Genomic DNA, 13,760 nt, shown 5'->3' on the forward strand with positions numbered 1-13,760 from the left:
AATTCAGACAGGTGTGTTGCATTTAGGGTGTTTTGTTGTTTTTCTTACAGCTTTTTGTGGCATTGTTGGAATCTGTTGTAATAAAATCAATTTTAATCTTTCTTTGTAGAAGAGTATAAAGTCAGCCATTCTGTGTAGGAAGAAAATAGATGCTATCAGAAGCTTGTAATTGTTAGAAAACTTTGTTTTAAAACTTTGACTTTTAAATCCTACCTGTTATCGATGGAAATAGGTTATTCTTTCTCTGTATGGCTGGCTAGTACAGTAGTTTGTTTTTATATACCCTGTGTTGCGGTAACCTTGTCCTGCAGACTACTGCTTCAAATTGGGCTGGCTTTCTCTCAGAGCCCATTTGCCTCACATCTGTGGTGCATCTGTCAGTAACCTTTCATCTTAAGGTTGGAAAGCAGTGCCGCTCTTTAGGCAATCTGGGGAATACTTCCCAGGCAATCAAGGTACATGTCAAGGTAATTCAGTTTCTCAAATAGCTAGATCCTCTGCTCCCATTGCATTTAAAATTTGCAGTTTACAATTATTTATAATTGATCTTTATGTACTAAAGTTTTAATTATAGATTCAATCACCCAAAAGATTTTGTATACCCTGGATTTACAAGTGTAACCTTTTTCCTCATAACTTTAAAACAGCAAATGCGGCAAAAAAGTAAGCAGCAAGCCAAGATAGAAGCCACGCAGAAGCTTGAACAAGTGAAAAATGAGCAGCAGCAACAGCAGCAGCAACAGCAGCAGCAGCAGCAGTTTGGTTCACAACTGGTTCTGAACCAGTCTGGCTCAGACACGCCTAGCAGTGGGATCCAGAGCCCCTTAACGCCACAGACTGGCAATGGAAGTATGTCTCCTGCACAACAGACATTCCATAAGGATCTATTTACAAAGCAGCAGCTACCTGCTACACCTACGTCAGCATCCTCAGATGATGTGTTTCTAAAACCACAAGCCCCACCCCCTACTCCGACCCGAATCCCAGTACACGATTCACTGTCTCAGTCTCAGACCCCTCAGACATCATCACAACAGATGTTTTCTCCAGGTTCCACGAACACGAGACCTCCTTCTCCAATGGATCCATATGCTAAAATGGTGGGAACGCCAAGACCAGCACCCACTAACCAAAACTTTGTTAGAAGGAATACCATTGCACCCTTAGATACCTGTGCACCACCGTCATCCATCTCTAGGCCCATTCAGGTAACTGAACCATCAGGAAGCAGGCCTTCACCAGTCAGGGATTCATGTTCTTCGTCTCCAGGTAGCAGTGATCCCTATGCAAAGCCACCAGACACACCCAGGCCTGTCATGGCTTCAGAGCAGTTCTCCAAACCATTGGGGGTCCCAAGATCACCCATAGTTATGGAACAGTCAGGGAAGGTTCCTTTAGCAGCTGGAAGCAGCGATCCGTTTACTAAGCCGGCTCCTAGAACTGATACATTTCAGAGACAGAGAGTAACTTCTGCTGATGCGTACACACGGCCACCCTTGGCTCCTACTCCTACTCCTGTTGACGGTAGCCCTGGACCTTTTAAAACTCCTCTGCGCCCGCCTCAGTCCCCACAGGATCCTTATGCATCAATGCCAGCCACCCCAAGGCGCGTGGCTGTTGATCCGTATGAAAGGCCGCCTTTGACACCGCGGCCAGCGGATAACTTTTCCCATAATCAGCCCAATGATCCGTACAGCCAGCCTCCCCTCACTCCCCATCCTGCAATAAAGGAGCCTTTTGCCCATCCCCCTCGGATAGTGCGACAGCAGAGTGATTCTTTCCCTCAATCTGGACCCATTTCGAGGCCAGCTTCTCAGGACCCTTACTCCCAGCCTCCTGGTACTCCTCGGCCAGTTGCTGATCCTTACGCCCAACCTCCAGGAACTCCTCGGCCCACCACAGTAGATCCATATATGCAGCAACCACCAACACCAAGACCTGCTCAGCCAGCGGATTTATTTGCTCAGTCCTCAGCAAATCAGAGACATTCTGATCCATACGCCCAACCGCCTGGAACACCAAGGCCAGTTCTCAGTGACCCTTATTCTCAGCAACCAGCAACTCCACGGCCAGGGATTTCAGAGGGTTTTAACAGACCTGCAGTGACAAGACCAGGACTAATACCAAACAGAGATCCTTTCCTGCAGACACCACAGAACAGGTTGCAGGGCACTTTTGTCAGGCCATCAGATCCATGTTCTCAAACTTCCAGACCTGCAGGAACTGCAATAACAGATTCATTTAGCCGTGGCCCAGCTGCTCCAGCACGTGATCCTTATGATCAGCCACCGATGACTCCAAGACCTCAGCCAGAATCTTTTGGAACTGGTCAGCTGGCCCATGACGCTGCTGAACAGCCACGGCCTGGATCTGAGGGCAACTTCAGTGCATCTGGAAATTCTCCCATAAGTTCTCAAGGACAACAATTTCCCAAAGTTTCCCAAGTTCCTGGCCCGGCACCCACTACAGGAGTAACAGATACACAGAATACCATGAATATGTCTCAAGCAGATACTGAGAAGTTAAGACAGGTGAGAATAATGTTTAATACTGATGGTATTAAAAATTCCATAAGTAGAAGAATTGACCCCATTCTTACTAATATTTGAAATTTCTTGCCATTAAACATAGCTATATAACGTAGAGTTATCTTCATTCACTTAGTATGTTAATTTGGTCCTCCTTGATAGAACCACAGTATTTAGAATATAGAAACATCAGTAATTTTTAAGGAGTTTGGACAAGATCCAAAAAGGAAGCAAAGGCCATCTTTGAAGCCACTGAAGATGTAGATGAGTGATCTGTAATAGCTCTTTTATCTACAGTGTGAGGAAAAAACCCACCTTGAAGTAACAATTAATTCTGTCATATAATGGATGAGACGTAGAACAGATTGTCAGTGACTTGTTCACTGCCTGAAGAAGGGAGTATAGGCAAAGATCTCAGACTAGCCATCTAACTTGGCAGTTGGCTGACGTGTTGGGGTGAATCCTGCCGTTACTCACTGCTCTTCTTGAGACACATTCACTCCAGGTTTTTGTCAGTGAATGCTTGGCAAGCAGCTCTTGCTGAGATGTAGAATTATATTCAACTTGTGGAAAGCTGCTCAGGCTTTCATCTGGACGGAGCAATGGGAAGTGGATTTAGCAGAAAAATAGTGTTTATCACACAGAGTCAGAGTAAATTCTGCAGCTTTGGTGTAAACCTCTTGCTGAATTTTCTTCAGTGGACCTCTAGTCACCTTTCTCCCTCAGAATGCGCTTTTTCATGCGGTAAAAGGACCTGCATTATTGGAACAGAAAAGGGAAAAGAGAGTTGCTTGTATGTTAATTGGTAAAATGGGTTCACACTCTACGCTTTAGCAAGAGGTCTGGAGATTAAGTTGTGTTACCAGCATCTTGCATCATTTGATCCCTCTTCTAATTGCTGAGGTGACTATGGTATTTAATAATATTTTTCTGTAACAATTGAAGAATTTCTTTCCTCCAAAAGGCTTAGCCTAGTGGAGTGTAACATTACAAAATCTGTCAATTGCAATGTCAAGCACCATTGTTGTTTTTTTTTTTTTTTTACAAACAGCGCCAATAATTACGTGAAATTATTCTGCAGCAACAGCAGCAGAAGAAGAATGCAGTTCGTCAGGAAAAAGCCTTGCAGGATGCAGCAGCTCCTACCCATGCAACTCTTCAGCATTGGCAGCAAGACAATTTAAATCAAATTTTTAACCGCCCTCCTCCTCCATATCCTGGGAATATTAGGTCCTCGGTTGTCCCTCCGGGTGGGCCAAGGTTCACCGTGTACCCAAAAGACCAACGTGGACCATAAAAAAAAGCTGATGGGCAGTTTAATAGACCCCAGTTTCCAGGCGATATGAACGCCATGGGGATGAGACCTCATGGTCTTAGGTAAGCTCTTTGGTCTCTTAAAACAAGGGGTAGTTCTACACAGACAGAAATTGTTAGGTAGAGGGTTGGTTTTTTTGATGAAAAATCATGTGTTGTCTACAGTAGCTGGTAATCTTCCAGAAATCAGAACCTACAGTGAGTTTTCCTGTAAGCGTCTGTAACATTAGAAAGAGTACTTTACACTAACACTGTTTTACGCTGTCTTTTATTGGAAATTAATCAGAAATAAAAGTGGAGAAACTGCAATATTTGTGAAAGCTATGTGACCTGAAAGATGTTATCGCCCGTTGTTTTTGGGGCATTTCTTTTTTTAAAAAAAGTGAAAGGTCTGACTTTAGCTTTAATGTCTTAATAATGAATAAATGAAATATTATTGTTTTAATTTATAATGAATATATAATAAAACATCAACTTCTGTCTGTGCCATTTTTACAGTGAATGCTATGATGTGAAATGAATACCAGTATCGACATACATTGATATCTCAGGAATTATTATTTACAATATTCTGGATTTATTTCAGTAATTTCTAAATCCACACAGTATTATTTTTTATGCTGAGTTGTATTAACATGTCTTTTACTTACTGAGATAGTTCATGCTGTCAAGAGTTTTCTATCCATTATTACTATTGGAATTGAAAACAGGTTGTTTATTAAGCATAATTAAGGCAATTATTTTATTGTAGTCCTAAAGCTCATTTAAATGTAAGCATAATTAGTCAAATATTTATTTAAATACCTTAATGAATGCATCTTATAAAGCATTTTGGTGAACAGTTATTTAGTGAAATACGCCAGACTAGGCCTTCCTGAGAAAAAGGATTATTTAGTCTTTCATACTTGTGTTTTAGATACGGGTTTCCAGGAGGTGGCCATGGTCCACCATCAGGTCAAGAACGTTTCCTGAGTCCTCAGCAGCCGATGCAACGCCCTGGAGTTCCACCACAGCTGAGAAGATCTCTCTCTATTGATATGCCTCGGCCAGTGAACAATCCTCAAATAAATAATACATCTGCAATCCCTCAACATTTTCCTCCCCAGGGAATTCCTGTTCAGCAGCACAATATATTGGGTCAGGCATTTATTGAGTTACGTCACAGAGCTCCTGATGGGAGGCCAAGGCTGCCTTTTAATCCTTCTGCTGCAAATGTTATGGATGCAGCGGCACAACATCAACGACATGCAGGGTTTATACCCAGGCAGGAGTTTCCAGGCCCAAGACAGGCAGAACCACTGAGACATAATTCTCAAGGTATACCCAACCAGTTGCAGATGTCTACGAGTTTGGAGCATATGTCGCAATCCCAGCAGGATCAAATCAATCCTGACAACCCACCTGCACTTGTGATACGTTCTCTAAGTCATCCACCCGTTGCTGATACATTCCCAGGACCATCTTTGTCTACATCTGCACCAAGTGATGAATCTGCAAATCTACAGATTCCCAACCAGCCAAGTGATAGTCTGGAAGAAAAGCTGGATCCTGATGATCCTGCTGTAAAAGATTTGGATGTGAAAGACCTTGATGGGGTTGAAGTCAAGGATTTAGATGATGAGGATCTGGAAAATTTGAATCTAGACACAGAGGATGGGAAAGGAGATGAGCTGGACACTTTAGATAATTTGGAAACCAATGATCCTCACCTTGATGATCTTCTAAGATCCGGGGAATTTGATATAATTGCATACACAGACCCAGACCTTGATGTGGGGGATAAGAAAGGAATGTTTAATGAAGAACTTGATCTTAATGTCCCCATTGATGACAAACTAGATATCCAGGGCAAGACAGAAGAACCAAAACAGAAAGAACAAGGTGATAGAACTGTTTCCCCTCCTGAGACCCAGTCTCCACAGAAGAAATCTGCTACAGAAAATGAAATTAAAACAGAAGTACTTTCCCCAAACACTCAGGAGGAAAAGAAGAATGAAAATGAAAAAAGTGAGGGAAACGCTGAATCCACAAGCACTCAACAGGCTTCTGAAATGGAGTTGAAGGATGGAGAAAAGGCTCCTGCTCAGCCTGCTAACTCAGAATTCCCTGATAAAACTGCTGCTGTTCCTAGTCAAGAAACAGCTGTGCCTAGTTCAGATGCTCAGGGATCTGCTCCACTGCCTGTTCAAGGAGCAGTCAGTTCCTGCAGTATTTCTGGGTCCACACCAGTCCTCTCAAGTTTGCTAGCTAATGAAAGCTCAGATAGTGCTGAAGCAAGGACTCTAGGATCTCCATCTCAATCTTTGCCAACAACGCAAATGAACCATGCATCAGGTATTCCACAAACACTAATGACACCTGGTGGACAGATCTTGGAAAACACTTTAAATTCAAATTTGGCCATGGTTCCACGAATGAACCATAATTTTTCTCAAGGGTCACCAAATCCAGGATTTATTCAGAGTCAGTCATCTAATCATAACTTTGGGACGGGACAGACATCTAATCAAACTGTGGCTGTAACAAACCGTCCCGGTCCTAGTGGCATATCAGGTCCCCAACAGATAATGCTCCCTCAACCATTAGCTCAACAACAAAACCGAGAGAGACCACTTCTGCTAGAGGAACAGCCCCTTCTCCTGCAGGACCTTTTGGATCAGGAAAGACAGGAGCAGCAGCAGCAGCGACAGATGCAAGCCATGATTCGCCAACGGTCGGAGCCATTTTTCCCCAATATAGGTATGTGGGTGATCTATTTGTCTGTGGGTTACTTTTTTAAAAATACAATAATGAATAGTTAAATAATCCATAGCATTGAAAGAAACAGGTAGATATGTGGAGCTTGAAGGTGACATAATAAAAAACAACCTGCCTAGTAGGTGCAATGAGAGTATTGAAATTGAGCACGTAGGTGGAATTCTGAACTCCGTGGCAAGGCTCCTACTGACGTTACCAGGATCAAGGTAATTACTGCTAATTTTTCTGACATCACCTGTGCCACATATTCTCTTTATACTTTAGGTTCTCATACGTGATACAGAGTAAATCCACCCTTTGTAAACAAAATCAAATGATCAAGCGTAATAGCTGACCTTTTGACATTTGATCTATCAATTTTCATTTCTGGTTGTTTCATTACATTCTTTTGCAGTGTTTAGTGCATCTCAAGGAAAGGGATCATCAAAAGCTGCATTACTAACTCACAGTCTAGGCAAGGCCCAGAAACATCACAAATAATTCTGCACGTACTAAAAGAGTTTAAAATAAACTGTAGTATGGCATAGCAGCTTGAGCATTCCGATCGAGACCATCACTGTCATGTAATTGCTATTAATAAAATATGAAATTTTGAGAAATGTGTTGTAACTACCCTGGCCATTGAGGCTGTATATTCAAAAGACAGATTTAACCTATCCCCTAGGGCTAGGATGTGCTGTAGCCACCCCAGGTGGCTATGGTGACCTCCAGAGGTCCCTTCCAACCTCAGCTGTTCTGTACTCCCATTTATGCTACTCTGTGTGGGGCACCTAATGGGAGAGAAGCAAAAAGTTAGTGCTGCTGATAAACCGTTTTCTTAGTATGTTAGCGGTGATGTGTCAGTTTTGCCAACTGAATGCACAGAAACAACTCTTCTTCCTGATTCTTAAATCTTTAAATAGAATTTATTAATCTGTTGGGTCATAGGGGAGATTTTGCCTAGAGCCCTTCTCAGACTGACTTGCTTTTCTTTGCATGTTGTGCCTGAAAACAAGGACAGTTGCTACTGGAGTGAATTTCCTTCACAGATACGTGAAACTACATATTAACCATGAATTTCAAAGTGGAGAGGACAAGTAATGTGAAATAGTAATGCAGTTATGCTGTTTTACTGATGATTTATGCATGAACTAGATCCAAACGTCAGTTCCAGTTAGTAACTTGTAATGTTCAGCTAATGTAATTCACTTCTACTGTTTTTCTTTTGTAGACTTTGATGCAATTACTGATCCCATAATGAAAGCAAAAATGGTAGCTCTGAAGGGGATCAATAAAGTCATGGCGCAGAGTAACATGGGGATGCCACCAATGGTTATGAACAGGTAGGCAACACTTGATACTATTCTTTAGGGCTCCAAAATATAAAAAGAAATTACAGAGCTAGGGGAAACTGTGTACAGGAAATGAAAAAAATTGAAAGTGGAAAAAGATCTTTTTGTCATGTATTTCGTAGTCCATGCTAATACAAGATTATCTTTTAAGAATAAAACCAGTTTGGCAGTAGAAACTATAGAAAGTATTCAGATGCATGAGACTTGTGTTCCAGTTGTAATGTCATTGGTCACCATTGTCAACATGGCTTCCCTGTTGATGATTTTCTTGTTTCCTCACTTACTAATTCTGTAATGACGCATCTCCCACACATTGTGTTTGAAAACTGTTGATGGCCATGTAACAGTTAAATTTTATGTTGCAGCATATCATTTAATGCTAAGTATAATTAAGATTTAGTCCAAGTAATGGGAGTTTCATCCTCTCTTTAAATCCATCCTGAAGACAAAAGGAGCTATGAACTGTGCAGACTTCACCATGACAGATCTGTGGGCCAGAAATAATCTGTCCCTTTTCTTGTTGTGTGGCCCTTAAAACACTGTGTTTTCTCCTTCCTAACACATACTTCAGTGTTACGCAGTACATAGCTTACCAGAGGTGTACATTTACCCAACTGTAGTTGATTGTGCTGGTGACCAAGATACCTAAATCCATTAAATATTTTTTTTTTTTGTATCATAGTATATTAAAATACAAATACAGATGGGGTTTTTTGTGTGTCTTCGCTGCTTTAGCACAGTACATCATGTTTACTTCATCTCTCTGAAAAACATAAAATGCAATATTTTCAACCGAGGGCAAAGTGTTGTAGCATCAAATGAGAATTAGTATTCTCCAGATGTTGAAAAAGTTTGGTACAGAAGTTCAAGCAAATGTCTATAAAATATTTGGACGCTTTGTGTAAGTTCAGTGTAATACAAAAGGTTGTCTCTCCTCTAAAATACCGACCGGTTTTAAAAGTTGTATTTCACCTTCTGTTTATGTGTCTATAGGTTTCCCTTTATGGGTCAGCCAGTGCCAGGAGCTCAGACCAGTGAAGGCCAAAATCATATGCAGCAGGCAATTACACAGGTAATACAACTTGATATGAGATTTTTTAAAAAGTCTTTAATAATGATAATTAGTTTTTGGGGTTTTGACTGAATCATGATTTAATATCCTTGTCTGTATGTTCTACTGAAATTTCTAGGATGGAAGTTTGACACCTCAGATTTCTAGGCCTAATCCTCCCAATTTTGGTCCTGGTTTTGTCAGTAAGTACAGATTTAATGATTTATTGGATGTTGATGGTTCATTCTGCAGTTCTGTTTTATTTAAAATAAAATACCCGTAAATGGATCCTGTCTCAAAAATTCATCCTTTAAAAACTGAGTTGTTTTCATCATTATGATAATAACTAATAAAGAGGTGCATAGTAAATGCTTTTTCTAGAAGCTGTCCTCAAAGAAACACCAAAAGGAAAGAGGGAGGCAGAACAAACAGAAAATTAGCATTATTTTGGTTTGTGTGAGAATAGTAATCTCTTAACTGACAGATTGCTATGTCAAAAACCTGGTCTTTGGTTGTGTTGTAGTATTCTGAGCTCAGTGAGAACAACAGTCTATGTTGAGGGGGGGGCGTATTTCAGAAGCAAGAAGTTTTGTGCAGCATCATTGTCATTTTAACAAATACCAATAAAAGCTTTCCAGGCATTAGTTAAGCAAGACTGGCTGGGAAACACAATTGTTGAAAGCAGAAATCCGTAGCACTAGTATCTTGCATTCCTTGTTTCTGGTTGCCCTAGATCAATTGTAAATCCTAGTCTCTGTGATGAGAAGAAAGATTTATTATCAGAAATTAAAACTGAGCATATGTTGGGAGAGGAAGGCCACATGTGAAAAAGTGTTTTAGCACTGCAAAAACTTTACTTGATATTTATGAATAAGAAACAGAAGTAAACACCTTCACCTTTTCCAGAAATTGGAGTAGCAGCACTGAGTATGCAGCAAGGAGTTTTTGCAATATTATCTGTATTAATTTCTGGTGACATTTGACCTGGAACTCAGCAATGGCCTCACTCTGGTTGGGGTGGTGGTGGTGGTTCTGAGCACTTGAGAAAATCTGTTTCTCGTTTCTGTAGTAGTTATTTTTTCCTGGAACTTGTTAATATTTCAGTGCTTTCATTTGCAGTTTCACGTTGCTCCCATCTGCAGTTGCTCTCCATCATTTCTACTCAGTTGTCCCTTCAGGTTATGTGATTAGTTTCGCAGAATTTATCACTGAAAGAATGGGCACCCCTCGAGACTGTAGCTAGCTTTGTGAATTGATTTAGTTGAGCTGTTAGAGTCCATGGCTGTCACTACCGCAGCGACTGTTAAAGTAGAAAGTGGTATGTACTGGAGCACAAGGAGGATATGGTAATATGGATATCCTACTGTCCTGTTGGTATCTTTATTAAACAAACTTTCTTTAAGGAAGATTTGTGCTGTATTCCTGGTTACCCAGCTCATTGCTACAGGGCGATCAGGAGGCAAATGATACCGTCACCAAACCTTCTCTCTTGCCTTCTGGGCTTAGTGCAGTTCAAGTGTTATCAGACATGATCATTTTGCCTCGAGAAAAATATCTGAGAGCAATGGACTGCTCATTACAGATGAGCATTTCTCATTTGTCAGAAGAGTGATGTCTCAGTTATGGTCTAAATGAGAGTGCGTTTGTTTGTGGGGAGAAAAGGCACCGGCGCTGAAGGCCCTGTGCAGAGGACCGACAGAAAGTTATTTTTACAAAGACAATATGTATCTTTCATTTCATAAATTTTTGATGGATGTTTACAATTTTATTTTTTTTCTATGAACTAGTAATAAAAATAGATTTTACGTGTACAAAACTCTTCTGCAAACACCAGAATTAATGAGGCCATGTTTCCTGTAAATTTGTGACCTTACTCTCTACTCTCTTTCCTTCTACCTGAGTACTTCCGAGGGTCTTTCATGTCCTGCTTCTGTGTCAGAGCAGGGTACCAGGTTCCGTAGCTGCTTTTAAAGTTACGTTTACTCACTGGTTAGCAAGTGCACATTTAGTAGCTGGACAGCAGGCTGGTGTCTCTTGAAATCAAGGGACTATGTTAAAACTGCTTTTGATAAGTGGAGTAATTTGGATCTTTGTCTCCTTTACTCAAATCACCCCAGGAGCTTAATATCTTTTGAGATACCAAATCCTCTGTCGAATTTGGCTGAACTTGACCAATGGTTTCTTAAAATAAGGGAGGAAAAACTTCATCTCTCAAATGTAGGATGAGAGCTCACCCCCAGGATGAGATCTTATACTTCACATCCTTTCTCTCTAGATGATTCACAAAGAAAGCAGTATGAAGAATGGCTTCAAGAAACACAACAACTTCTTCAAATGCAACAGAAGTACCTTGAGGAGCAAATTGGAGCACACAGAAAATCAAAAAAGGCGCTCTCAGCAAAACAGCGTACAGCCAAGAAAGCTGGCCGTGAGTTCCCAGAAGAAGATGCAGAACAGCTTAAACATGTTACCGAGCAGCAAAGTATGGTCCAAAAACAGCTAGAACAGGTAATCATCTGTAATCCAAACTGCTTACCTTAATACTAAGCTGTCATACTGGTATGACTCTTTCCTTTAAATCTTCTAAAAGTCAAGTTGAAATGCTTAAATACAGTGGAGCTTTTTTAAAGGAAACTACTCCCTATCAGATTTTGTGTGTGTGACAGCATGACTCTGGATTGCTGGTGACACTGGAGTTGTAGGAGAATATGCTATGGCAAGCGTTAAGACAAAAAGCTGGTTTAGTACTTTGGGAAGAGGGGAAATTGCTTGGCAAAATGACTTGCAACAGAGTTCCTGGCACCATGAAAAGCATAAATGAAAGACTTAGAGGAAAGTCTCGGCATGCGGGGCCTTGTTTCAGGCTTGAATGAACCTCGTAACTCAGCCTTCTTCAGGTGTCCTTACATAATCAGAACCTCTTGGTTCCATGCCAGTGAAATGTGACTGTTGGAAAGTATCTTTTCATTATATCTTTAGTGTTAGTCTGGTTTTGTGGTCTGTCTCGTTCCTAGACGCAGATCATCAGTGTGTGTTATCTGTTATTGTATCATGGAATAGTACAGGTCAAAGGGATATCTGGAGATCATCTAGCGTACTGATAAAAGCAGAACTAGCTTCATGATTAGATCAGGTTGCTCAGCACCTTGTCAGTCAAGTTTTGTAAGTCTCCAAGGCTAGAGATTTCCCAGCCTCTCTGGGCCCCTGTTCAATGTGTAACCACTTTCACTGGCTTTTGGCTTGCTTTCTTCATATGCAGTTGGAATTTCACTTGTTACATCTTGTAACTGTGATTATAGCTATCACTATACTGTGACAGCTTTGATAAATCTATGCTTTGGCCAACAGTATTGAATGCTGTGTTCCTCAAGACATTGTGTGTAAATTATCTGCCGTGATTGTCAGGATCGACTAGTCCTGCTGATCGAATTGTTTTTTCTGAATATGAGGGAAAGATTTGGCAGCAGGCTGCTTGGAATGAATTCCTAAATGATATCTGACCCTTGAATTTTTGCTCCTGCGTTGCTTCAAGACAAAGTATGTATGCACTGGATGGAGTATTAGTTGGCTCGTCTTTTTACTGTGTGGAAGAGGGATGGAGCACATAAATGATGTCTACATCATTTATTTTTTTTTCTTTCTTTCCCCTTCCACAATGAATCACAAGTAAAATAAACGTTAAAAAAAAAAATCACTTTAACCAATCTTTATCATACATACGTCAATCTAGTTTTACGGTGGAGTTATGTTGAAGTGACAGCTGCTAATCATGACATTCCTGGCAGATTCATTTACTGCCCCATAATTAAGGTTCTTCTATTTTTCATTTTAAACGTAAGTTTCATATACTGCTGGTAAATGCCTTCCAGTCCCCTTCGACCACGGATTTAGACCAGTCATCCACGTCCTGAACAGCACTTTGTTAAGTGCCCAGTAGGAGCTTAAATAAGATTTTATTAAAGTTTATTTTCAAGGATCTTCTATTTGAAGCAATTCACCACTCTTTCAATTCAGATCAAGTAATTTTTCTGTAATCAAGCTTATGTTAGTTCTTGAAAATGGCAGAATCTATATATGTATATATGGAGAAAAGAGCTCTCAAATCCCTGTGAATTGCTGGTCCTGGACACAGGCGCAGAGAAACCGGAGCTGGCTTTGTGCAGCACGAGCTGATGTCTGAGAGGGTTATTGAGCCATGCAGACAATACCGTATTGTCTCTGCAGCCAGGGCAGTTTAACTGCTTCGGTGTGGCGCTGTGCCTCTGCTAATAAGCTCTGCCTTGTTCTCCCCTACGCTGCTGAAATCACCAGGCTGATCTGTGCAGGTTGGCCCAGGTCCAACTAGGTGTAATCAGTGCTGGTCCTTTGAGATCTCGACTAATTCCAAGTACAGTGACGTGGCTGATCTCCCACCGCAGATCCTGGGAGGGTGCAGTGGTTTGGATGCCTCGTTGTGTAGGCGTACAGAGCCAGCACAGGTGTAGTGCTGTGTACCCACGGAGGAGTCCTGGAGCACTGGCCTGTGCAATGGAGATCCATCCAGTTGGTAGCTCTGTGCGGTGTCACTGTTTATCTGGTGGTGTCAGTGCCAAGCCAGAGCTCATAAATCATCGAGTTTTCAAGCAGTAGTTGCCATTTTCATCTGGCGTGTGATGTTTGAGGATCTGCCTGTGAATAAGTGGGGATCCAACTCGCTGTTTTCATGCAAAATTTTGCACAATTTCCTTTTCAATTACTTCTTTTAAAAGTTTTTGCTGATGTGTGAAGATCATCCACCTC

General features: G+C 41.1%; 1 protein-coding gene across 1 annotated transcript in view; it reads left to right on the plus strand.

The window, feature by feature from the left end:
• Window positions 1-13,760, plus strand: part of KMT2C (lysine (K)-specific methyltransferase 2C) — a gene marked incomplete at its 5' end in the record, with an annotated part of 58,618 nt that overhangs the window by 25,697 nt on the left and 19,161 nt on the right. The window contains 7 exon segments of the mRNA XM_010072655.1: window positions 634-2,531; window positions 3,580-3,905; window positions 4,759-6,581; window positions 7,810-7,921; window positions 8,924-9,002; window positions 9,121-9,184; window positions 11,257-11,489. Of these exon segments, the coding sequence (XP_010070957.1) occupies window positions 634-2,531; window positions 3,580-3,905; window positions 4,759-6,581; window positions 7,810-7,921; window positions 8,924-9,002; window positions 9,121-9,184; window positions 11,257-11,489 (4,535 nt within the window).

Source organism: Pterocles gutturalis, unplaced genomic scaffold (assembly GCF_000699245.1).
Source record: "Pterocles gutturalis isolate BGI_N339 unplaced genomic scaffold, ASM69924v1 scaffold20912, whole genome shotgun sequence".
In the NCBI taxonomy this organism is placed as follows: domain Eukaryota; kingdom Metazoa; phylum Chordata; class Aves; order Pterocliformes; family Pteroclidae; genus Pterocles; species Pterocles gutturalis.